Source organism: Ovis canadensis, chromosome 5 (assembly GCF_042477335.2).
Source record: "Ovis canadensis isolate MfBH-ARS-UI-01 breed Bighorn chromosome 5, ARS-UI_OviCan_v2, whole genome shotgun sequence".
NCBI classification, from domain to species: domain Eukaryota; kingdom Metazoa; phylum Chordata; class Mammalia; order Artiodactyla; family Bovidae; genus Ovis; species Ovis canadensis.
The window spans coordinates 65,113,946-65,141,242 of record NC_091249.1 but is presented as its reverse complement, the minus strand read 5'-3'; the positions used below and the strand labels follow the sequence as shown (position 1 = coordinate 65,141,242).

Below are 27,297 nucleotides of genomic sequence, written 5' to 3'. Positions count from 1 at the left end.
TCTTTTCTTTTTTTTTTTGCTTTACTCTAATGGTGTTTATTTGCATCTACTAAATTCCTTTATGATTCAATAGGAAAATCAAAACTATATTACAATTTTGTGAAATATTTTAAACATGGAGAATGATATAATAACCACTTGCTCAGTTTTGTCAAATCTTGACATTCTGCACAGTTCCTTCAGTTTTTCAAAGAAACAGTTCATATATATGGCACTAAAGCCCCTTTCTGCAATTGTATTTCTATCCTCTAGAGGACAGACCACCTCGATGAATTCAGTGGTTATCTTAAGTGTTGCTTCTTAATTTACTATGTGTGTGTATAGCCTGTTGTTTTACATGTTTTTAAAACTTCATATAAATCAAACTCATATATTTTAGGAATCCTTCTGCAAATCTTTGCTCAATGTTGCTTTTAAGTGAAGTCACTCAGTCGTGTCCTACTCTTTGCGACCCCGTGGACTGTAGCCTACCAAGCTCCTCTGTCCATGGGATTCTCCAGGCAAGAATACTGAAGTGGGTTGCCATTTCCTTCTCCATGACTTTTTCAACAGAGCCAATAAATAAAATTCACTACCGCTCTAGGACTTGAATGTATGACATGGTTGTTTTATAAAGCCAGCATCCCAACTCCCCCACTTGTAGAGCTCACGTACACACTTTTCGTGACTGCATCACTAAAACAGCACATCAAAATTTGGGTTAAAAACATGCAATGGCCTATTTCACAAATGTTACTTATAACACTTAACACTTTATTTGATATCTCATTTTATTGATTTTGGACAACAATCTTTAGTATGCCATTAGACTCCATGTCTGTCACTGATAAAGATCTTAGTGAAGCCTGACACATAAATTTCATCCTTTAAGCATCAACAAAACTTCTACCAGAATCTGGCTTTAATAGGTGATTAAAGTTTAAATAGGTCAAGAGCAACTGAGATGTTTCAAGGCCACCAAAGAGAGGTACATGGAAGTGGAAGCAGGGCACAGCAAAAAAAGCTTGCAGACTGAAAATTTCTTCAACAACCTTTTACAGATCTAATCTAAAGAGAATCCTGAGAAGGCTGAGGTGTACTTTCTTGCTAACCTTGTGCAGTAAGACTTAACAATTCATTCTCATTTATAAAATACATGAATTAAGAACACCATGAGGAACATAAAGACAAGACATAAAAAATGTGATTATCCACTTATTCACAATCTTGTCCATATGCTTTCACCGTAAATATGGTACTAAAACACTCTGTCAATAAGTGTTCCATGTTAAAAAATCACAACTGAAATAAACAATCTTGCTTTATCACTTGAAAGTTTTAACTCCATCTTCAAATCAAGTATTTTGCAAAACAATAACATTTACACAAAATATAATTTCTCGACGATATAAAGATCAATGAATGACTGAACTCACCTGAATACTTTGGGCTTCATCCTTACATTCACGAAAATCTATGGATGTTAACAAGGGATCCTTTTTCTCATAGCTCTCCTGGCTGATGAGAGTGTCTGCATAGTTGGGTTGTGGGAAGATCACGTGACTCCTCCGAGAGTCTGCGGTGAGCGAGACCTCATGCGAATAGGTCTGCAGGAAAGCCCGCACCCCATCCACGCCCACAAACTGAGACGCTGGTACACTTATGGGGACACCTCCCGAAGCTTGCAGCATGTGAGATCTGTGCCAACGCCGCAGTCTGAGCGCCAGTAGCACAATGACAAAGGCGAGGAAGACGCAGGACACCGCAGCCACAGCCACCACCAGGTACAGCGTGAGGCCTGAAGCGTCAGAGTCGTGCGGGACCTCTGGGCTGCCCAGATCTGCCAGGACATCTGGGATGCTGTTGGCCACAGCCACCGTGAGTGTGACGGTGGCCGAGAGAGGAGGCTGCCCATGATCCTGGACGGCCACCACCAGGCTCTGCTTGAGCGCGTCTCTGTCCAGCAGGGCCCGCGCTGTGCGCACCTCGCCCGTGTGCAGTCCTATCACAAACAGCCCTGGCTCACTGGCCTTGAGCAGGCGGTAGGACAGCCAGGCGTTCTGTCCTGAATCTCTGTCCACTGCCACCACCTTGGTGACCAGATAGCCTGGCTCTGCAGAGCGGGGTGCCAGCTCCACACCGGTAGAACCGTCAGTGGGGGGAGCAGGGTATAGAATCTCAGGTGTGTTGTCATTCTGGTCCAGCACGAATATGCTCAGAGACACATTGCTGCTGAGTGGTGGGTCCCCACTGTCACTTGCAGTCACTCTCAACTGCAGGTCACGGAACTGCTCATAGTCGAAGGAGTGCAGTGCGTAGAGGATACCAGTATCTGAGTTGATGGAGACGTAGGAGGACACAGATGGCCCCTGGAGAGTATCTTCAGATAGGGAGTATGTGACACGGGCATTCTCGTTGCTGTCAGGGTCATGTGCAGTCACGGAGAAGATGGAGGTGCCTCTGGGGTTATTCTCAGGCACATAGACAGAGTACGAGGAGTGCAGGAAGGCAGGTGGGTTGTCGTTGGTGTCTGCCACGCTCATGGAGATGTGAGTTGTCGTGGACAAGGGTGGGCTTCCACCATCTGTGGCTTTCAGCGTGATGTTATACGCAGAGAATTTTTCCCGGTCTAGGTTCTCTGCTGTCACCAATCTGTAATAGTTGTCTATAGATCTTTCTAATTTAAAAGGCAGATCTTCTGAAATAGTGCAGGTCACCTGGCCATTCTTCCCAGAATCTCGGTCTTGAAGGTAGAAAAGCGCTACTACTGTTCCAGGAGGAGTGTCTTCGGGGATTGAGCTGCTTACAGATGTTACAGTCACTTCTGGGGCATTGTCATTCACATCTAAAACTGTGATCAGTACTTTAGCCCTTGTCATACTACCAGGACCATCCTGAGCTTGAACTTCCATTTCATAGTAGCCAGATTCTTCATAATCTAGGCCATCTAGGGTTGATAATTCTCCTGTGTGAGAGTTCAGCTGGAATATCTGCAGAATTTTTGGAGTAATTTTCGGAAAAGAGTACGTCACTTCCCCGTTCACTCCCTCATCCAGATCTACAGCATTTATCGTCAGCAGTCTTGTGCCCACTGGCACGTTCTCAGGCACAGTTACTTGGTACTGGGGCAAAGAGAAGATTGGCGCATGATCATTCACATCCACCGCTGTTACTTGGACACGAGCGGTTCCGGATCGTGGTGGGTCACCGCCATCAGAGGCGGTGAGGAGGAGGTGGTGAGTTGCCACTTCTTCCCGGTCCAGTACCTGCTCCAGCACTAATTCCGGATATTTAGTTCCATCCTCTCCGGTGTGCACAACCAGGGAGAAGTGGCGATTGGGGCTGAGGTGGTAGCTCTGGAGAGAGTTCGTGCCCACATCCGGATCCCTAGCCTCATTTAAAGGAAATCGCACCCCAGGAGCTGTATTCTCCATTATTTTCACATTCATTTCTTCCGCCAAGAATTTAGGAGAGTTGTCATTAATATCCATTATTTCCACTTCTATACGATAAAGATTCATTTTATCTTCCACCAGGATGTTAAAGTTCACCAGACACCGCGCGCTCTGGGCGCAGAGCTCCTCCCGATCTATCCTGCCCGCGGTGACCAAGTTGCCGCTTCGCGGATTCAGAGAGAAGAGCTGCGTCCTACCTCTGGAGACGATGCGGACCCCGCGCTCCGCCAGGTCCTTGGGCTCCAGTCCCAGATCCTTGGCGATATTACCGACAAAAGACCCTGTCTCTGTCTCCTCCGGCACGGAGTAGAGAATCTGTCCCGCCCAGACTTCGCTCTGGGTCCCCAGGAGGATGGAGAGCAGGATGAATGCTCTGTAGTCCCCGCCCCTCTGCCGAGCCGCCATTCTTGTCCTGCTGATCTTTAGACACTGGCCAATCTCCTGTTGTATTTCTGGATGCCAGGACGTCTTCGTGAAGCCCTGTGTATTCGGAAAAGAAGCCCAGAATCCAGTGGTATAGAGGCCTGAATTTAGTGCAGCTTGGAAGACAGTTTATCTCAGTCTGGCGTTTCTTTGTGCTGTGAAAGCTCAGTGGTTCCGGCGGATCTTGTGAACCATTTTTCCCCTGATTGGTGAACAGCGGCGCTCAGAGTCCTTACTAAGTTACTGCACCATACTGAAGCAAAGTAACTGAGTTTTCAAAAAGTTGTTTTATCCTTTGAAATTCTTTTATTTCTTCAATTCATGCATCTCTGATATATCATTTAAAATAAATTTTAAGAAACTGTGACTTAATGTAACAATGTTCATGGATGGGTGTTTATTAATCCCAGATAATTTCTTTTAAATTCTCTGCTCTGCACTGCAACTTTGAAATGATTCTTAGACACTGCCTTACACTTCAGTTCACATATATAAAAATCAGTCATGCAGATAAAACAATATGATTTATTTTTAAAAGGTGTGTAAAAGGTCTGTATATGTAAGACATTATGTAGAAACGTTTATATCAGCATATTAAATTAATTCAATAATACTGAACATATTTTATGTTCTAGACACAACTATGTAATAAGGCAGAGAGCCCATTTTATCTTTAATACACAGAGGAGTAATGTAATAACTTTTTATTGAATGAAACCTTAGAGACGTTTAGTTCCTTTATTTTAATAAATTTTAAAATGAGAGGGAATTGCTTTATCCTTGACTTTATAATCACAGAACCAATGTAGAAATAGAAATATCCACACTCCTAGTTTCCTAAGAAGAAAAAAATGGAATCATCGTTGGCCTTGACTGATGCTATATGCTCAAACAGTGTCAACAGAAATAGATGAGAAGCCAAGCAGCTACAACTACCTATAGAAGCAACTCATCTTGTAGAGAAGACAGAAATTTGCAGATTCTACTGGCTGTGGATTCATAAGTGTTGGTGTCACTGCTTCTTTTAATTATGCAATTTAAATAATCATCATACCCTATACTTGAGAAAAGATGGGTCTCTGAACAACCTTTGAGCATACATGCTGGACTCTCCTGAGCAGATCCTTAGAGGTACTCATTGCTCCACTGCTATTAATGAAGTAAAACTCAATTGTTGATGGATCCGAGGTTACTCTGCTGGCAGAAATAAAACAAAGTTTCTTTCACATAGCTGCAGAAGAAAGTGGCCTGTTTTGAAACGAAGACCTGGTAAGAAATAGCCTTGTTTTATAAATTATTTTAAGCCCTGGGGAGTAGCTAGCAGCACCAGAAGGGAGAACTAGAAGTAATACTATAAAAATTTACCTCAGTTGGTGACAAGTTTGCAACTAAGTAATCTATTTCTGGTCTTTGATGGCATTACCTCAAAATACAGAGAATAATTGAATGAAATGCCATTTTAATCTATCAAAATAATTCATATCATATTTGCTCTCACTATGTGGCTCAGATGGCAAAGCATCTGTCTGCAGTGTGGGAGACCCCGGTTCGATCCCTGGGATGGGAAGATCCCCTGGAAAAGGAAATGGCAGCCCACTCCAGTACTCTTGCCTGGAAAATCTCATGGATGGAGGAGACTGGTAAGCTACAGTCCATGGGGTCGAAAAGAGTGGGACACAACTGAGCGACTTCACTTTCACTTTCAAGTAGATAAAAGATCTTATTTTTTGTTCAAGGGAAACAATATGAGTATTTCAGATTAACTACATAAATAGGAATTTAAAACTATTTGTTCAGTAGCAATCTTGAATTTCTTGTTGGTGTAAGTATGTGGTCATTAAAGATCAAGAGTACTTGCAGACATTTTCAACCAAAACTTTCATATACAGATATCATGAGTCCCAATGTCATGATTTTTTCCTACCTGATACTTCAAAATTTATAGCATCATCTCATATTCGTCTCTTATTCTACTATTTTTAAAAAGTCTTGATTAACCTAACACTTCTGGGTACCTTCTTTAGAGCTAAAATCTAGATAAAGGAGATACTCAAGTTCTTAAAGTTACTCTACAACATAAAATAAAATATTAAAGATCTCTACTCAACCACCTTTGGAAGGAATGATGCTAAAGCTGAAACTCCAGTACTTTAGCCACCTCATGCAAAGAGTTGACTCACTGAAAAGACTTAGCTGCTGGGAGGGATTGGGGGCAGGAGAAGAAAGGGACGACTGAGGATGAGATGGCTAGATGGCATCACTGACTCGATGAACCGAGTCTGAGTGAACTCTGGGAGTTGGTGATGGACAGGGGGGCTTGGTGTGCTGCGATTCGTGGGGTGGCAAAGAGTTGGACACAACTGAGTGACTGAACTGAACTGAAATGAACTCAACCACCAAGGTGTTTAAATATAACATAAAATTACTGTATAAGATTGAAATAATGTTGTACTTTTAAAGGGAGTGTGTTATTGGTTGAGTTGTTGGGAAGAATCATTTATTTACATTAAAAAATTTATGAAAAGTTTATTTGTCTTCCCAGGCAGTAAGTTATTTACTTTGCTCCTTTTTTTTCCCTTAAAATTATTTATTTTTAGCCATGCTGGGTTCTAGCTTCAGTGAGCAGGGGCCACTCTCTAATTGCAGTACATGGGCTTCTCATGTAGTGGATTCTCTTGTTTGGAGCACAGGCTCTAGGGCTTCAGTGCTTGTGAAGCAACAGGCTTAGCTGCCTCAAAGCATGTGGGATCTTGTAGGACCAGGGATCCAACTCAGGTCCCCTGCATTGGTAGATGGATTCTTAACCACTGCATCACCAAGGAAGTCCTCTCTTTTCTTTAAGCAACTTTTTTCTATTGAAGAAACATTTGTTTGGTGTTCTGTGTAGTATTCATCCCCAGGCAGAGATGTATATTTCTTCCAATGATCCTCTCAGAGATTTTACTCTTTCCCCTTTGATCTCCATTCCAAACATTTGATCAGAATTGGGTAATAAAGCAGCCCAATACTTTGGTGGACTTTTTTTTCTTGGTGCTTCCAAATCATTATATGCTCAAACTAATCAGAATTCTTATCTTATTAATAATGACCTGTAGTATGTAAGTCAAAGGAGCCTCAGTCACAACGTAGCAAATTTCATGATTGCCAGGATTTAAGACTTGGTCAGTTCATATGAACGAATGACTACTGTGAGAGTAGAATCTAATAGGTTTTCTGTCAGTGAGACGTTTTATTTGATTAAATGAAATACTCACAGGTAATTCAGTTAAGAGAATAAGGAAAACTAGCCTCGTATCTCAGTTACTCAGCAGATAAGAAAATAAACCAGTCTACCAGCCATGAGACCATTAGTGAGCTTTGCTTTTTAACAATGGATGTATAAGATTAGCTTAATCATCCAGAGTTGGTAGTATACTAAAATAACACATTCTCAGAGTACATGAAACAAATCTTAATATTTCTATAAAAGCCTATCTGACTCCCATGACCAATACCCAGGATTGTCGTCTTTAAAATCATTTACGATTAAATTCTGATTAAACCACTAAAGTATCATATCACAAATGTTGTCCAAAAAATTATATTTGAAATGTGTATGACTGTAATCTTTAGGTTAGTCATATACACTTGAAACCTTGAAATAAATAATTTTATAACAATTGCTGAAAGTAAACACTGATTTAGAAAACCATGCGTTAACTATCCTTAGCAGTTAACCTAAAGATAACAACTCAGTATTATCTTTCTTTATGAATACTGACAATTTCAGGTTACAAATGAGGTTCTCATTCATTTTCAAGGCATTTTCTGAATTGTCTGTTTTACATGTGCATACCAAATTGAGACGCACAAGTGGCAAATCCACTGTATTATCAAATAATAGAACCCTAAACTCAGGATTGGAAAAGAGCTTGGCTACCTTGAAGTCCAACAACTCATCAAATTATATTATCTCCTGTATTCCATTAATCTCAGGACCATCAACTTATTTTTGCAAAGCACCAGTAACAGAATCTTCTAGCTCCTAAGGCAATTCATTTTCTGTTTAACAACTCAGAACTTTGCTGCTTTCTACTCATCATGTCATAGTTTTATTCACACCTTTGCACTATGATGAATTGAGTAATCGTTCTTTTAAATGACAACTCTTCCTTCCTTAAATATTTGAATAGAGTTCCCATGTAACAAAAGCTTTACTTTATATGAGCTAAATGTGCTAAATCATTTAAATTCTTATTTGAATACTATTAATCCTTCACTCTCATTCACTAGTCCTCTATTTTTAGAGATATATCTTGTAGGTGGATCTAACAATTCACATTCATTTTTAAATACTATTAAACACGAAGACTGCAAAAAAATCATTGTAGTAGGCATACAGCATCAGGTACTTATACTTATTTGTTAACAATCCAAAATTATAAAAATGGTGATATAAACAAATACTTGCTCACTGTACTACTTTATAGTTTGAATGTTTTTTAATAAAATTATTTTCTTTTCCCAGAGTTTATGTGAGGTAGATAAGACAAGTCTTTTTAACTTAAATTTTAACTTGAAGGCTATAGACATTGCGATTGTCCTGAAAAGAATAACAGATAGTTCTAGGAATATTATTCAGGTTTTCATACATCAATTACTCTTATTTATTATAAAATCATTTTTGATTCCTAATTAGTTAAGAGGGAAAATATCTCTCATAGATTCCATTTTAGAAAATACTTGCTTTACTTAACACTGGGAAGAAAAAAGATCTTCCTTATCAGATACCATAATTCTGGGTTTTTCCACATTATAAAACAAAGAATCTCAGATATGCCACATAATAGAAAAACAATAAGAAGCAAGAGGAAAGCAACCCATGGCACAAAGAGCTTGCCAAGAGGAGAAACGTTAAAGGAAATTCAGGACATACTTTATTAAGGTTTTGGGGGTGAAATTTGAGAAAACTAAGATTTAATAGACCTCTACTGATACAAAAGAAAAATCTTCTCAAAACTATATAATTCACTGCAAAAGACTAAGAGTATCAGGCACTGAACCCAGAGAATTTTAACTTTTACTGCTCAAATAAGAACAATAAAAACAAATAACCTCACCTGAACAGCAGAGTCTTGCTCTTTACAAAAATCTTCCTGAATCAAGAGAGGCTCGCTTTTCCCACAGCTCTCCTGGCTGATGAGCGTGTCTGCGTAGTTTGGCTGCGGGAATATCACGTGACTCCTCCTTGAGTCCGCAGTGAGCGAGACCTCATGCGAATAGGTCTGCAGGAAAGCCCGCACCCCGTCCACGCCCACAAACTGAGAGCTGGGTACGCCAGCCAACCCACTGTCTGAAGTCTGGAGCAGACGCGACAGGTGCCAATGCCGCAATCTGAGCGCCAGTAGCACGATGACAAAGGCAAGGAAGACGCAGGACACTGCAGCCACAGCCACCACCAGGTACAGCGTGAGGCCTGAAGCGTCAGAGTCGTGCGGGACCTCCAGGCTGCCTAGGTCCACCAGGACATCTGGGATGCTGTCGGCCACAGCCACCGTGAGTGTGACGGTGGCCGAGAGAGGAGGCTGCCCATGATCCTGGACGGCCACCACCAGGCTCTGCTTGAGCGCGTCTCTGTCCAGCAGGGCCCGCGCTGTGCGCACCTCGCCCGTGTGCAGCCCCACCAAGAAGAGCCCTGGCTCGCTGGCCTTGAGCAGACGGTAGGACAGCCAGGCATTCTGGCCTGAATCTCTGTCCACTGCCACCACCTTGGTGACCAGGTAGCCTGGCTCTGCAGAGCGGGGTGCCAGCTCCACACCAGTAGAGCCATCAGTAGGGAGGATGGGGTACAGAATCTCAGGTGTATTGTCATTCTGGTCCAGCACGAATATGCTCAGAGACACATTGCTGCTGAGTGGTGGGTCCCCACTGTCACTTGCAATCACTCTCAACTGCAGGTCACGGAACTGTTCATAGTCAAAGGAGTGCAATGCATACAGGATGCCAGTGTCAGAGTTGATGGAGATGTAGGAGGACAGAGGTACCCCCTGGATGGTGTCTTCAGCTAAGGAATAGGTAACCTGGGCATTCTCACGACTGTCAGGATCATGTGCAGTTACTGAGAAAATGGAGGCACCTCTGGGATTGTTCTCAGGAATGTAGACAGAGTAGGAGGTATGGGGAAAAGCAGGTGGGTTATCATTGATGTCTGCCACATTTAGAGAGATGAGCATTTCTGTAGACAGAGGTGGCATTCCTTTGTCGGTGGCTGTCACAGTGATGTTGTATGTGGATACCCGTTCTCTGTCTAGAACTGTACTCGTCACTAGTCGATAATAATTGTCTACTGATTTTTCCAGTTCAAATGGCAAACTTCTTGAGATAGAACATGTTACCAGCCCATTCAGTCCAGAGTCTCGATCATATACTTGAAAAAGAATGATCACTGTGCCTGGTGGCGTACTTTCAGCAACTGATCTGCTTCCAGATGTAACTACCACTTCTGGTACATTGTCATTCACATCCAAGATAGTAATTAAGACTTTGGCTCTGTCTTGTAGACCTGGGCGATCCCGGGCTTCAATATCCAGCTCATAAAAGCTGGTGTCTTCATAGTCTAGAATTGCAGAAGTTGATATCTCTCCAGTCAAAACATTCAGGCAGAAAGTCTTTGAGATTTTTTCTGTTATCCTCACTACAGAATATGTTACTTCCGCGTGGGCGCCTTCATCCTGGTCCGTGGCATTTACCGACAACACTGGTGTACCTACTGGTAGATTTTCAGGGACATTCACACGATACACAGGCTGAGTAAAGACTGGAGCGTTGTCATTTGCATCTAGGACAGTTACCAGGATTCGAGCCACACTGGAGCGGGCAGGGTCACCGCCATCCGTGGCAGTAAGGACCAGGCGGTGAATGGCCTGTTCCTCCCGGTCCAGCGCGCGCTCCAGCACCAGCTCTGGGTATTTGGGCCCATCAGCTTTACCCGGCATTTCCACGGAGAAGTGACTGTTCTCGCTGAGCTTGAAGCCCTGGAGAGAGTTCACTCCCACATCCGGGTCATAGACCTCCATTAGTGGAAATCGAGAGGATAAGGCTGCGTTTTCGATAATTTTTACTTCCAATTCTTCCCTTAAGAATCGGGGTGCATTGTCATTAATGTCCACTATTTCCACTTCCACGGGAAAAAGATTCAATTTATCCTCAACAAGGATGTTAAAATTCACCAGACACCGAGCCCTCTGAGCGCAGAGCTCCTCCCGGTCTATCCTGCCCGCGGTGACCAAGCTGCCGCTTCGCAAGTTCAGAGCAAAGAGCTGCATCTTACCTCTGGAGACGATGCGGACTCCGCGCTCCGCCAGCTCCTGGGGCTCCAGCCCGAGATCCCTGGCAATGTTGCCCACGAAGGAGCCTTTGTCCAGCTCCTCAGGAATGGAGTAATGGATCTGCCCTGCCCTGGCCTCCCGCAGCGTCCCCAGGAGTATGAAGAGCAGGATCAACCCGCTATAATGCCAGGGGCTTTGCAGAACCGCCATTACTGGCTCGTTCTGGACTTCCCTGGGATTATGAGCAGGGGGAACACGTTCGCATCAGTTTAGAGCGTCTCAGAATTGGCGGTCAAGGCCAGTAAACAAGCAGCGATCAGATGCGAATCGATTTAGGGAAGACTTTCTGCGCAGCGGCAGAGCTTTTCCTGTATAATCTGCTTTGTGCTTTGAGGCTATAACTCGAGTTCTCACTGCTTTCTTTACCCGGGTTAGTGAACAGCGACGCTTAGAGTCCTAACTTAATACTGCACCGTTCTGCGGAAACCATCAATACATAGGGCCTTATTTCTGCTAAATCTGCATAGATGACACTCAATATTTCTCTCCCCGAGAATGAAAAGCATTTGGAAGAATAAAATATCGTATTCTGAAAATTTAAATGTTCCTTGGAATGATGCTTATTTTTGTGACATCTCTTAGGGTCTTGGAGAACACAAATACTTTTACACTTTTCTGTAAATTTTGAACTCCACACTCCACCATCGTTTATATTTGTCTAATTTTAAATAAGGGCACCAACAACCACGAACATGTTTAGAACCAATCCACAACTACGTTACAGGAGTTGTCATTTTTAGATGTTATTATCTATTTTTATTAACATAGATTAAGAACTGCACTATTTAGCCAATATTTGTGTATACTTTAAAGAAAATGCAAAATGAAAGTGAAAATATATAGGCTACCATGAAAAAGTATTCTTATATTTATATTATGTATAACACATAGTGTTTAGGACTGACTACACTGAATTTATGTAAACCACTTAATTGTCTAGATAGATGTAAATAACATCTTACAGTGAGAATGTAAGATACTAGCATATTAAAAATGTTTCTGAACAGTTTTAGAATTAATAGAAATTTCAAGAGTATTACTAAGTGACATTCTATGAAAGAACTATTGCAACACAGATAAGTGATCAAAGAATTTCTAAAACACCCTCTCATCCCCATTTTATGCCCAGAAGAATCAATAAAACACCAAAAACTGCTAAAGTTAGCCTGCATACTTTTTAACTTGAAACTTAATGATATTTATGGGAGGAAAAGGTTTTGAAGTAACTCACCTGTTGCAAGTTGACTGAATTAGAAGTCACTTGGAGATTGTCATTACTGTTACTTTCAAGACAAAAGCCTTCATTACATAGAAGGTCTTGTGGTGGAGCATTTTCAGGCTTTATATTGAGAAATTTAAACTCAGTCTTTGAGGAATGTGTGGCAGCACACAGATTGTAGGAATAAGGTAAAGTCCCTTCCCCATAGTTGGGGAGGACTCCAGGTCCAGTTTTGGAGCAAAAACTAGTTTGAAAGCAACTCCAGGTGGCAGGGTTGGAGGAGCGTCGCAAACTTAGGGCGACCGCCAGAATCACCGCGAGGAGGAAGAGCACCGAGATCAAGGCCAAGGCCACCACCAGGTAAAACTGCAGCTCGGCCTGGGGGTCAGGGGGTGCCGGGCGGTCACTGAGGTCCGGCAGCGCCTCCTGCAGGCTGTCGGCGAAAACCAGGAGCAGCGTGGCGGTGGCCGAGAGGGGCGGCTGTCCCCCATCGCGCACAGCGACCAGCAGGCGCTGGCGGGCCGCGTCCCTGTCGCCCAAGGCCCTCGCCGTGCGCACCTCGCCCGTGCGCAGCCCCACGCTGAACAGCCCAGGCTCGCTGGCCTGCAGCACGTGGTAGGACAGCCAGGCGTTGTGTCCAGAGTCTGCGTCCACCGCCACCACCTTGGTAACCAGGTAGCCGGGCTGCGCGGCGCGCGGCACCGTGTCGAAGAGCGCCGAGCCGTCGGGCCCCAGCGCCGGGTACAGCACCCTGGGCGCGTTGTCGTTGCGGTCGCCCACCAGCACGCGCAGGCTCACGTTGGAGCTGAGCGCGGGCGAGCCGTGGTCGCGGGCCTGCAGCGTCAGCTCGAAGGCGCGCAGCTGCTCGTGGTCGAAGGCGCGCTGCGCGAACACCACGCCGCTCTGCGGGTTCACGGACACGTAGGACGACAGCGCGCGTGGCTCCAGGTCGCTGGCCACGATGGAGTAGGAGACCTGGCCGTTGGGCCCCAAATCGGAATCCGAAGCGTTAACTTGGGTGATGGAAGTGCCAGGTGGGTTGTTTTCTGGCACGTGGACCACGTAGGAGGCCTGGTGGAAAACCGGAGGGTTGTCGTTGACGTCGGCAACTTTCAAGATGACACTTCTTTTAGAGGAAAGGGGCGGCTTGCCTTTGTCCGTAGCTGTGATAGTGACATTGTATTCTGGAGTCTTCTCTCGATCTAGGACTCTTTCAGTCACCAGCTTGTACGTGCTTTTTGTATCTTGAACTATTTTAAATGGGGAATTTCCTTTTATTTGGCATAAGACTTCCCCATTAAATCCAGAATCTAGGTCATGTGTTTTGATCAAAGCAACAACAGTCCCAAGCTCAGTGTTTTCTTTTATATATTTAGATTCAGAATCCAGGGTTATCTCAGGAACATTGTCATTTTCATCCAAAATATCTATTTGTATTTTGCAGTGGGCAGTGTGATGTCCACCATCCTTTGCTTCCACCCCAATTGTGTAGCTCTCTCTCTCTTCAAAGTCCAGTCCTCCAACGGTGGTGAGTTCCCCTGTTTTACTGTCCAGCTTGAACAGTTGTCTTACTGCCTTGTCAACATTAATAAAAGTGTAGGCGATCCCAGCATTGACGCCCTCATCCAAGTCAGTGGCCATCACTCTTAGCACAGAGGAACCCAGGGGTAGGTTCTCTGGAACACTGACCCTGTACACGTCCTGGGTGAACACTGGGGGGTTATCATTTGCGTCTGCCACGACTACCCTGATCTGGGTAGTGCAGCTTCTGGCTGGCTCACCCCCATCCACAGCCATGAGGACCAGGTGGTGGCAGGACTGCTCTTCTCTGTCCAGGGGAGCCTTCACTACCAGTTCCGGGTATCTACTGCTGTCTGGGTTCTCCTTCTGGATCAAAGAGAAATGGGGGTCAGGGCTGAGGTAGTACTGGTGCAGGGAATTGACACCTACATCTGAATCTTGTGCAGATTCCAGGACAAAGGCGGCTCCAGTTGGGGTCAGTTCACTGATTTCCAGCTCAGTGACATTTTGGCTAAAGGTCGGTGGGTTGTCGTTGACATCCTGAATCTCCACGGTTATATGAAAAAAGTTCAAAGGCTTTTCAGCGACCATTTCGAATTCCAGAACACACATTGATTTCCTGCCACAAACCTGCTCTCGGTCTATACGGTCGCTCACAAGTAAGTCTCCGTTATCGGTGTTAACTGTGAAGAATTTCTTCTCTGCACTAACCCGCAGGTTCCGAGTAGGCAAATCTCGCAGGCCAAGCCCCAGATCCTTGGCGAGGTTCCCCACCAGCGAGCCCCTGGCCAGCTCCTCTGGAATAGTGTAGCGGATTTGCTCTGAAAACGCCGGGCTGAACAAAGACAGCAGGAAGAGAAACAGCATTCGCCTCCGCCCAGCCTGGAGCTTCGGTCCCAAGCGGTTTCCCATCCCAACCTCCGCGCCTTTGCCCTTCTGATTCAGAAGAGCTGTGACAGCTAAATTATCCCAAGGATTTCTGAGCAGGAGAGACTCTTTGACAGGTCTTGACAGACCGATTCTCGCACAGATATTTCCGCCGCAGAAAAGCTGAAAGTGCACAGATCTCGCGATTTCGCGGTCCACAGGCGATTCCTTTGCGTCAGGAGGAGCCGATACTTTTTATTCAGCACTAGGCAACAGCGGCACCCCGCGACTCGGCTGCAGAACTGCGTTAGTGATTACTAAATCAGCTCCAAATACAGAGCAGGCTAGAAGACAGGTCCATTGTGTCCTGATATAGATACTCATTTGTCCCATGCTATAAGGATTTTAGCATTTCAAATATTTACTGTATCTTCTTTCTAGCTATAATTTCTTCGAACTTGAACTTTATGCCTCCAAATCAGGTGAATTTTTATTCCTCAAAGCCAGAGGTATCTTGCTGAAGATGTTTATTTGCATCATCGTGCTTTTAGTTTCCATTTCACACAGAGGCCATAATAACATCTTTCCTGTGTGCCTTAGTAAAATTGAGGACCAAATAAAATATCTGGAAAGTGACACAAATGAAAGTGGTGGCAGAAAGTATAATATGAAAATTCGTGAAATACCTTGCTGTGTGTTGTTATTTCGCTCTTTCTTTCCTTCTAACTTATAAAAGTTATAAATCTCACAGCTTTTAGTTTTATCCCATTATAAAGATAGATGTTATAATCTTCTCCAAATAATTGATGGATAGCAAGGAGATTGGTTGTCCTTATAAAACAGAAGTATGGTAAGAAGCAAGAAACTCTCTTTTCTTTAGTTTCCAAGTCTATTTTTATTAAATGACCATGATTTTAAAACTATTTCACTAAGCTTATTTTTTTCCACACTATGTTACCATTGTCTTTAATTGTACTGTTTCTTCTTATGTAGCTCAGCAATGGTGAATTATTTGGATTTTGGAAGTGAAGTATGAATCCTCATAAAGATATACTCCAGAGAAAGTGATCTAGGTAGTCCACTTTTTCTTGGTCACCTTTTAACTACCTGATTATCTCAACTCTTTGTTATAGACACTCTTCCATATCAATAAGCACTCCAATTTCCATGTTTCTGATAGGTATCTTAGAATATTAATTCAGAAATAGTTTTTTAACCACATAATACATTATCATTATAAAGCTTGAAGATATATAACAATGTAGAACTCATCTTATAGTGGAAAAGCTCATTTGTCCAGGATTCTAAACAGAAATTCACTGGTATCTCTATACGAACATAAAATAACAAGACTTTGCTTCAAAATATGACTGAGCAAGTGCCCCCCCCTTTCTTTCTTTCTTTTTTTTTTTACCACTGTATGAACACTTCAGTTAGTACAGGGAAGTTTTGTTCACAACACATATGAAACTGAAGATTCAAATATTTAAGAGTATAGAGTATACATAGTATATACACTCACAGTGTGTAGATCAAACATTTTATTATGTAAAGGCTATTGTAGTTTATAGAGATATAGAAAATAATTTTTCCCATGGCATGAAAAAGAACCTAGAGCATATACCCAAATCTATACAGTATTCTTTTACTTCAAAAATAATGGAAAGTGAGTTTTCATGCATGAGTGAATGACATCTGTACCTATCACAGAGATTCTCTTGCTACTCTTTGGATGAATTCACTATTCAGTGAGTCTGCACACTGTATGCAGTGAGGTCAAAATTACCCATATATAATTAGATTCCCTTCTTATAAATATTAAAAAAGAAAAATCAAGTGGTCCCACATTCCCAAATGCATGATAACCCTTTCATGTTATTAAGTAATGTAACCTATGGGTCTGTTAATAATGTTTTATTCTGATTTTCCCTATTTATTCATAATTTGCAGCTGATGTTCAAGTTGTTGAAAGCACAGAATTTAAAAGATTGAAAAATCTTTTTTTAAAAAGGATCTAAAAATCATCTCCAGCAAACCATATGCAAAAATGAGTAGAGCACACAATTCTTCCATTATATAAGACATATTCATGAAATTTGAGACACACAGAGCAATAAGTGGTATTTCATCAGAAAAATCTCATAGTTTAAGATGAGTACATCCCTGAGAAATAATTTTTTAAACTCCATGTCTTTTTAAAGTTGTGTCAGTGAAGATTTAATTAACTATTAAGTTAGGAAGAAAAAAAAAGGGAATTTTATTCAAACCAAACTGAGGATTATAACCAAGGAAGCAGCTTCTCAGAAAGTTCTGAGAACTGCTCCACCTGTTAGAAGTTGAAGTTACAGTAATATACATTTTTTGAGACAAAGGATCATATATAATAATAATGTACTGATATTTTGTCTAAAGTTCACCAGGGATCCCTGGTCCAGGTAAGCAGTACAAAGCAAGCAGAAAGTCACTGTGACCCCCTACAGAGCTGGGAAAGAGCACTATTCTTTTAAGAAGTTACACAGATAGCATCAGAAGAAAAAAATATTGATTTTTACAGTCAGGCAGGCATTCCCATCTCTGAGGCGCTCTGGTTAGCCTGTAATGCAGATATATGCTGCACATTACGGAGGGAGGAGGATAAAACAAAGACAGAGGATTTTATCTTTAATTTCTCTTGTCCTGTCTTATTTTATTTCATCATTTGAATTTTATTCCATTAATTGACTTTCCAAATGCAGATCTTAAACTCTTGTAATAAAGCGGAACTGTACCTGCACTTGCAGAAATGCAAACATTTATGTCCATATTGATCCTGCAAAGTGGAGGGGTTGTGTGTAACCAGAAGATGCCAAGTGTATGGCATATTTGTATTTAATGACTGTATCTAATTATTTGGAGATTTTAAGAAGCATCACAGAATTTATTCTAAACCACAATTCAGAGGCTCCATCTTGTTGAATTCTTCTCTCAACAAATACACATGTCCAATTATTACATAATTTAACCCAAGCTTTCCAGATTTTAGCATGCCACAGATATTATCATCACTATAAATTTAATCTGTCTTTCTGATATTCACCATGTTTTCCATATTCTTCCACTGATTTATGCAAATTATTATTATTACTAAATTGCAGGTACTAAAATACCAATGCTGTGGAATACTTTTTCCAAACACATGTACTATGGTGCTTAGGCAAATATTCAAAAGAGAACATTACATCTAACAATTTGGACTAATCAAACAACTATTAACAATCAGTTCTGGTATAAGAAAGTCTTTGGATAAAATGATTATGTATAGCCACTTTAAAAAAATAATCCTTGCTTCACTTAAGCATCTGGAAATCAGCTAGAGTTTCTAAAAAACCCACATATTCTAGAAAGAAACATTAAACTCAAAATATAATTAGAAAACAAGTGGAGAAAACATCAATTATTAAATTAAATCAAGTTCATCAGTAAATAAATCAAATAAATAATGATTCACTACATAATTAAGCGATTTTGAATGTGGGAGAAAAATGATGAAAACAAATGAAAACGCTCCAAGCATCCCTACTGAAAAAGAAAACTCACCTGAAGAACTTCTAGCTCTCTTTCCTTTGCGTTTATCTTCTCAGGTATCAGGAGAGGCTCGCTTTTCTCACAGCTCTCCTGGCTGATGAGCGTGTCTGCGTAGTTGGGCTGTGGGAAGATCACGTGACTCCCCCGAGAGTCCGCAGTGAGCGAGACCTCTTGCGAATAGGTCTGCAGGAAAGCCCGCACCCCGTCCATGCCCACAAAGTGAGAGGCGGGCAAGCCTGCCAACCCGATGCCCGAAGCCTGCAGGGCACGCGACGTGTACCAGCGCCGCAGTCTGAGAGTCAGCAGTGCGATGACAAAGGCGAGGAAGACGCAGGAGACCGAGGCCACAGCCACCACCAGGTACAAAGTGAGACCTGAGTCGTCAGAGTCAGTGGAGGGTTTGAGGCTGCCCAAGTCGGCCAGGACATCTGGGATGCTGTCGGCCACAGCCACCGTGAGCGTGACTGTGGCAGAAAGAGGAGGCTGGCCGTGATCCTGGACCACCACCACCAGGCTCTGCTTGATCGCGTCTCTGTCCAGCAGCGCCCGCGCTGTGCGCAACTCGCCCGTGTGCAGCCCCACTGTGAAGAGTCCTGGCTCGCTGGCCTTGAGCAGGCGGTAGGACAGCCAGGCGTTCTGTCCTGAGTCTCTGTCCACCGCCACCACCTTGGTGACCAGGTAGCCAGGCTCTGCAGAGCGGGGTGCCAGCTCCACACCCGTGGAGCCATCGACGGGGAGGGCAGGATACAAGATTTCAGGTGCATTGTCGTTCTGGTCCAGGATGAACAGGCTCAGGGACACATTGCTGCTGAGTGGAGGGTCTCCATTGTCACTGGCTGTCACCCACAGTTGCAGTTCTCTAACCTGCTCGTAGTCAAAAGACCTCAGTGCATACAGGGCTCCCGTGTCAGAGTTGATGGACACATAGGATGACAGAGGCGTTCCCTGAAATTTGTCCTCAGCCAAAGCATAAGTGACCTGGGCGTTGTTGCCGCTGTCGGGATCGTGGGCATTTACAGAGAAGATCGAGATGCCTCTGGGGTTGTTTTCTGGGATGTAGGTGTAGTATGAGGTGTGAGGGAAAATGGGAGGGTTGTCGTTGATGTCTGCCACTTTCAGGAAGATGTGGTTTTCTGTAGACAGTGGTGGATTTCCACAGTCAGTGACAGTTACTGTGATGTTGTAATCTGAGATCTCTTCTCTGTCCAGGGCTCTAGTTGTTAGTAAGTGATAGTAATTATCAACTGACTTTTCCAGTTTAAAGGGTAAGTTCCTGGGAATAGAACACACAATCTCGCCATTCTCTCCAGAATCGCCATCATGTACGCTAAACAGCGCGATTATGGTTCCCGGAAGACAGTCTTCAGAGACAGTACTGGACAGAGAGGTAAGGAGTACTTCAGGCGCATTGTCATTCACGTCCCGTACTGTGATTAGTACTTTAGCGCTGGCAAGAAGAGCACCTCCATCCTGAGCTACCACTTCCATGTCATAGAATCTGGATTCTTCATAATCCAGTGGTTGCACAGTTGAGATTTCACCCAAGTTGGAATCAAGTTGGAAAGTCTCTGAAATTTTGTCTTCTTCATTGCGAAAAGAGTATGTCAATTTCCCATTTATTCCCTCATCTGGATCCGTAGCAGTTAGTGTGAGCAACCGAGTGCCAACAGCTATGTTCTCTGGAACACTCACTCTGTACTCCGATTGGGTGAACAGGGGAGCATTATCATTTGCATCGAGGACCATTACGTGGATGTGCGTGGTACCAGAGAGTATGGGGTCTCCGCCATCTAAAGCTGTGAGTAGGAGATCGTGAACAGCTACTTTCTCACGATCCAAGGGCTGTTCCAGTACCAGCTCTGGATATCTCTGTCCATCTCTTCCGCTTTTCTCATCCAAAGAGAAGTGTATATTGGAGCTGAGCTGATACCTCTGGAGGGAGTTCACACCCACATCCGCATCTCGAGCGAAGGGAAGTACTAATCGTGTTCCCACCGCCGCATTTTCATTGACTTTTACTTTTACTTCCTCATCCCGGAAACGCGGGAAGTTATCATTAATATCGGTTATTTCTACTTCTACCCCATACATTTTCATTTTATTCTCAACCAAGATGTTAAAACTCACTAGACACCGCGCGCTCTGAGCGCAGAGCTCCTCCCGGTCTATCCTGTCTGCAGTGACTAAGCTGCCGCTTCGCGGGTTCAGAGCAAAGAGCTGCGTCCTACCTCTGGAGACGATGCGGACTCCGCGCTCCGCCAGCTCCCGGGGCTCCAGCCCGAGATCCTTGGCGATGTTACCCACGAAGGAGCCTTTGTCCAGCTCCTCTGGTACCGAGTAGCGGATGTGCCCGGCCCCAGCTTCCCACAGCGTCCCCAGGAGCATGAAGAGCAGGAACGGCTCACCGCAGCCCCAACCCCTCAGTGGATCCGCCATTGCCTCTCTCAGACCAGTTTTCTCTTAGTCCCGGTTCCAGCCTGCTGTTTCCTTATTTCTCTAAAGCCAACAGGAACAATTCCTTTATGAGAAGAGGGGTGCGGGAGGGCGACTTTTCCCAGGAGCTTCTCTGATCCGCGGGTGTTTTGTGCGGAAGGAGCAGAGTCTGATCGCATCAGCGGCAGCTTCTTTCCCACTTGGTGAACAGCGACGCTCAGAGTTCTAACTAGTTACTACAGCAATTCTGTTTTCATGCCAAAAATGTTTAATTATATTTTATTTCTAATAATTTTCTGCATCCTTAATAGATTACATGACATTGTTTATATCAAAATAAGATTCAATTCTGAAATAACAAAAGACTTCTACAAGATTAATTCTGAAATTAATATAATTATTCTTTCTTTTTAAAAAATTCTTATTCATTCATTCTTTGAGGAGAGAATTAAGTGATTAGAGGGTGTTCCCATTGTTCAAATAGGGCAGGCTTCTTCTTATTTGGTTTATGGCAGAAACTCTGATGAGCCATGCACATCATATAGATTGGAGAGAGACCAGACATAGATTTTGGTCTGGGGTAAGGGGTGGCTTGGAGATCAGGCAGAACTGGTTCTCCCCCCTTCTGCCTGTGAGAGAGTCACCTGGAGAGTCACTCAAGAGCTTGTTACAAAGGAAATGCTGGTGCCCCCAGAACTGCTGATTCAGTTAGTCTGGAGTCAGGCCTGAGAACTGGCACTTTTACTATTTTAAACATTTTTATTTGGAGGATAATTGTTTTACAATGTTGTGTTAGTTTCTAAATACAACATGAATCAGCCATAAGTATACATATATCCACTCCCTCTTTTTTTTTTTACTTCTTTAGAAAGTTTTCTTTAATGTGCCATTGAGCCTATGCCCTTTATTCACTTACTTATATTGAGCCCATCTAATTAGGACATCAGAAGTTTTTGTAGGCTTTAAGATCTCATTTTTAATTAGGATATGTTTATGAAAATATGCCCATTTGTACATAAGAACACCAAGAAAACAATCCTAGCTCTCAATAGACCTTTGAAAAAAGGCCCACAGTATTATGCAAATTGTATTAGTTGTCATATGCAGAGGAAATAAAGGGTTTTTAGGTTTTTTTGCTTTTTGTTACTTCTGACGTCTTTGAGAAAGTTTCAAGATTTTCACACTAAGTACATGGCAGCTACACTATATCACACTGAGAGTTTGAGTTGAATTAACTATGCATTATTTATATTTTCTAATTACTATGTCTAAATTGGAGTTAGATGTTTTACAGTTACAGACACCTGGGGAATATCAGTATAGTGACTGTGGCTGAACAGGATTTAGTTCATCACCCAAACAGAAAAACAAGTCCAGATACTTATCATTGAGCAGGCAGTAAGTGGCCTTTCTATTAAGACAGATATTAAATGTTATCATCTTTATATGGTAGCAAAAAAGAAATATGTCATTACTAAAAAGAAAGGCGATTTCAGAGAGTCCATTAAGTGAGAGAAGCAATTTTTACTTAAAGACATCTCACAGGAAAATGAAGAAAATAAAAGTATTTTACATTTATATCTAGAAAATTTTAAAAATGAAGTTTTAAGTAAACAGTGTGAGAAAAGGTCACAAAAATTTTCTCAATATATGATTTTTCAAAAGCAATTTGTTACTGTACATGACAGAGAAAACATTTCTCCCATTTATTAAACACATTCTTATTAGCAGACACTGCATACCTCAAACTTTGTATGACCTTTTAAAGTAGATCTGGGATCCCAAGACATTTAGCTTGTAAAGACGCTTAGAGTGCTGGTGTTCATATCAGTCCTACCTATGCTCTGCTGTTGACTGGCATATCATTGAGTAAAATTCTTCTTTCTTTGCTTCTCAGTTTCCCAAACTAGTGAGACTGGGAGATCTCTTTACTCTTAAGTACTATAATTCTAAGAGGAAGCATAGCTAAAATGAATAAAACTAATATAAAGACTCTGAAGGAGAAACAAATAGCTTAAGGTCTCAACAGTTATAAACTTTCAGAGGCAATGAACGTAAAGATGAGGGAGAAAATGAAGTAGCTTATGTAGAAAGGTTTGTAACTATGGGTAAATAAGGGGCTTCCCAGGTGGCTCAGCGGTAAAGAATCTCCCTTCCAATGTAGGAGATGCAAGAGGTGTGAGTCCGATCCCAGGGTCCGGAAGATCTCCTGGAGAAGGAAACTGTAACCTACTCCAGTATTTCAGGATAATCCCAAGGACAGAAGAACATGGCGGTCTACATCCATAGGATCGTAAAGAGTTAGACATGACTGAGCAACTGAGCACCCACACGGATAAATAAATCCCACCCATAAGATGGGTAACCTATGTCAAAGATTTGCTTAAATAAGACTAAGATATTTAGGCAAAAGAACCTTAAATTCTACCTACAAAACAATGAAATATGAATTGGAGACTTCTACTCCACTCAGGTGGTTTGTTAAGAAACACTGAAACCGCAAAATAAGTGAACTGAATTAAAACTCACCTTTAAAATAGTATCCGAGGCAAATGGGACTCCAGCATCTCCATGATTAGTACTTGGTACCCAAGAGGTATCTTCGCAGAGGAGATCCTGAGGGGAAACTACTTCTGGGGTGATATTGAGAAAATTAAATTCCGTCTTAGCTGATTGAGAGGCAACGCACAGATTGTAGGAATAGGGCAGCGTTCCCTCACTGTAGTGTGGGAGAACCCCAGGTGCAGACTTGACACAGAGACCAGGCTTAAAGCAGCCCCAAGCAGCAGGGCTGGAGGAGCGTCGCAGGTGCAGGGCGACCGCCAGAATCACTGCCAGGAGGAAGAGCACCGAGATCAAGGCCAAGGCCACCACCAGGTAAAACTGCAGCTCGGCCTGGGGGTCAGACGGCGCGGGCCGGTCACTGAGGTCCGGCAGCGCCTCCTGCAGGCTGTCGGCGAAAACCAGGAGCAGCGTGGCGGTGGCCGAGAGGGGCGGCTGTCCCCCATCGCGCACAGCGATCAGCAGGCGCTGGCGGGCCGCGTCCCTGTCGCCCAAGGCCCTCGCCGTGCGCACCTCGCCTGTGCGCAGCCCCACGCTGAACAGTCCGGGCTCGCTGGCCTGCAGCACGTGGTAGGACAGCCAGGCGTTGTGTCCAGAGTCTGCGTCCACCGCCACCACCTTGGTGACCAGGTAGCCGGGCTGCGCGGCGCGGGGCACCGTGTCGAAGAGCGCCGAGCCGTCGGGCCCCAGCGCCGGGTACAGCACTCTGGGCGCGTTGTCGTTGCGGTCGCCCACCAGCACGCGCAGGCTCACGTTGGAGCTGAGTGCGGGCGAGCCGTGGTCGCGGGCCTGCAGAGTCAGCTCGAAGGCGCGCAGCTGCTCGTGGTCGAAGGCGCGCTGCGCGAACACCACGCCGCTCTGCGGGTTCACGGACACGTAGGACGACAGCGCGCGCGGCTGCAGGTCGCTGGCCACGATGGAGTAGGAGACGTGGCCGTTGGGCCCTAGGTCAGGGTCGGAGGCGCTAACATGCGCGATGGAAGCTCCAGGAGGGTTGTTTTCTGGCACGTGGACCACGTAGGAGGCCTGGTGAAAAACCGGAGCGTTGTCGTTGACATCTGCGATGTGCAGGGTGATGGTTATACTAGAGGAGAGGGGCGGCTTGCCTCTGTCGGTGGCCATTACTGTGATATTGTATTCTGAGATCTCCTCTCGGTCCAAGGTCCTGTCAGTCGTTAGCTTGTAATAGTTCTTCAAGTAAGATTTCAATATAAACTCGGCCTTTCCCAAAATTTGGCAGTCAACTTCCCCATTTTCTCCAGAGTCTCTATCTTTAGTTTTTATCAAGGCGATCAGTGTTCCTGGTGGTGAATCCTCTGGTAGGGGAGTAAATACTGAAGTCACAATCACTTCAGGTGCACAATCATTCTCATCAAGAATTTCGACTTGGACACTGCAGTGGGCTGCTAGATCTCCAGGATCTTTCGCTTCTATACGGAGAGTGTAACTATTAGCAATTTCAAAATCAAAATCATCGTTTGACGTGATTTCTCCTGTTCTTTGATTTAAGTTAAAAAACTGTTTCACTTGTTCATCCACGTTATGAAAGGAGTAGGTGATCTCCGCGTTGACTCCTTCATCCTGATCGGTGGCTGTCACTCGAAGTACTAAGAAGCCAGGTGGCACACCCTCTTGCAGGCTGACTGTGTACACGTCCTGGCTGAACACCGGGGGGTTATCATTGGCATCTGTGACTTGGATTTGGATCTGGGTGGTGCCACTCTGGGGTGGGTCCCCACCGTCTACAGCTGTCAGTAGCAGTTGATGAAAATTCTGCTCTTCTCTGTCCAGAGAATGTTTCAGAATCAGCTCAGGATATTTACCTCCGTCTGGAGTCTTTTTCTCTGTGAGATCAAAGTACTCATTGTCATTAAGGTAATATCTTTGCAGTGAATTAGGACCAGCATCCGAATCTAGTGCCGGGTCTAGTGGAAATGTTTTACCTGGCTTAGTGGATTCTCCAATTTTTAAATCAATCTTACTCTGTTTGAATAGCGGAGTATTGTCATTTATATCCTCTACTATTACTGTTACATGGAAAATATTCAGTGGGTTTTCGGCGACAGTATCGAAATCCAGAACACACAAAGCCTTCTTCCCACAAATCTCTTCTCGGTCTATTCTGTTACTCACAAGTAATTCACCGCTTTCAGGTTTTACAACGAAATATTCCTTCTCCGCGCTAATCCGCAGCTTCCGGGCCGACAAGTTTGGGACACTGAGCCCTACATCTTTAGCAAGATTTCCTACAACCGAGTTTTTGGCCAGTTCCTCGGGAATTGAGTAGCGAATTTGGTCTGGGAGAGCCCCGCGGAATAAAGACAGCAGGAACGGTAACAGTACCTGCCGCCACCGCGTCCGGCCGCTCGTCTCAGCGCTCAGCCTCATCCCGTCTCCCTCCACTGCTGCTCTGCTTCTTGATTGGGAGGAGAAATAAGCCCTCCGGGGTGTCAAAATCCGGGGTAAGGTCACTTTTTCCTGCTTTTGTTTCTTGTATCCAAACCAGTACTGGCCTCCTCTGCGTGGTTGGTTTGAGCAGGAAGTCACTCTCTTAGAGGCTCCCAAATGCGTCTCTTTGAGTATCTTCTCTCCCTTCTTTTGACCTACAGCGACGCCCAGAGGTTTTTCCTAGAAACTGCACTAATGTGTTCTAAAGGTGTTGCAAAAACTTTTTTTTAAAAAACTTATAAGGAGTATTCGTTTTTAAATAGGCATACATTCATAAAGTTCCACATTCAAAAGTTACACATGTCATGTTTTCCAGGCTCTCCCTCTCTGCTTTCAACAACACATTTCTCTCAGGAGAAATCAGTGTTATGTTTTTAGTGTGTCACTCCATTAGTATGTTTTGTACCATTCAGCAGAATTTTATAAATGTTCTCCCTTTATAGGGAGACACAAAAGGAAATAAACAATATTCTATGTTCTACATCTTGCTTCTTTCACTCATTATGTCTTGAAGATAACATTTTCTGACAGTAGTACATAAAGAGGTTTTCTATTTTTAATTTCTTATAGTTATGTACTATCCCATGATATAATTGTGTAACAACTTAACCAGAAATATTATTTTCTAAAAGAAACCCAATGTCCACTCAAACAACAATGTATTTCTCATGTTATACTAGTTATAAATAATCTACCGACCTCCTAGGCACCGAAAAAAAGATGTATCACTCTGATTCTAGAAATGCATTTTTAATGCAAGAATCCAAATATGTCTGTCATAGTCTCAGGACAATTGATATTTCCAAATTATATTTTTAAGCTTCACTATTTTAAATGATCTCTCCTCACATACGATTTGCTTCTCAATATACATTTATTATCAGTATTTTCTTTTTCTGCTCCCCATGCCAGTTACATGTATCATACACATTCTTCTTTTACTCTATGGATTGCACCACAATTTCCCATGAAGACAAAAGCATTTAGAAACTCAAACTCTTCTTCTTAAGCTTAATTGAGACATAGTCCAATTAAGCTTTCCTTAGAAATCAAAAAGGGTCTCACAGTGATACCATAACAGGTAATTTAGAAGTTATTAAAATCACTTCTGCAATCTATTAAATATGAGTGGAATTAAATGAGTAATATTTTTGACAATCACCTGCACCAAAGAAATCATACATAGTCACTGCATGTCACAAACTGTACAACACAATATGTGAAATGTACCAATCCAATTGAGAAACTATCCGTGTGAAAGTTATATCCAAAATTTAAATATATCCAATATTTATAAATTGTTATTGTTTAAGCATAATGGAAAACACCTGTCTCAAAGGAAAGAAAAGCAAATTTCAAGCAAAACACAGTAGGGTATAAAAAGAGGAAATTTAAAAATACTCAATAGAGATGAAACAATAGCCTCACACAAGATAATATGTTAATATGAGTTTACACA

The 27,297-nt window shown here is 43.2% G+C and overlaps 1 protein-coding gene across 8 annotated transcripts in view; it reads right to left on the bottom strand.

The window, feature by feature from the left end:
- LOC138440417 (protocadherin gamma-C4) overlaps positions 1–27,297 on the bottom strand; it is a 166,580-nt gene that overhangs the window by 126,778 nt on the left and 12,505 nt on the right. Inside the window, exon 1 of one of the 8 annotated variants that reach the window (XM_069589894.1) lies at positions 23,358–26,311. The exons of 3 other annotated variants lie outside the window; for them this stretch is intronic. In XM_069589894.1, coding sequence (XP_069445995.1) covers positions 23,358–25,778 — 2,421 coding nt within the window. In that variant the 5' untranslated portion in view covers positions 25,779–26,311. Of the gene's footprint in view, positions 1–1,415; positions 4,884–8,956; positions 11,761–12,455; positions 16,990–18,407; positions 21,021–23,357; positions 26,312–27,297 lie in introns of those variants that run through there. 4 more of the 8 variants (XM_069589890.1, XM_069589895.1, XM_069589898.1 and 1 more) reach the window with 4 other exon arrangements.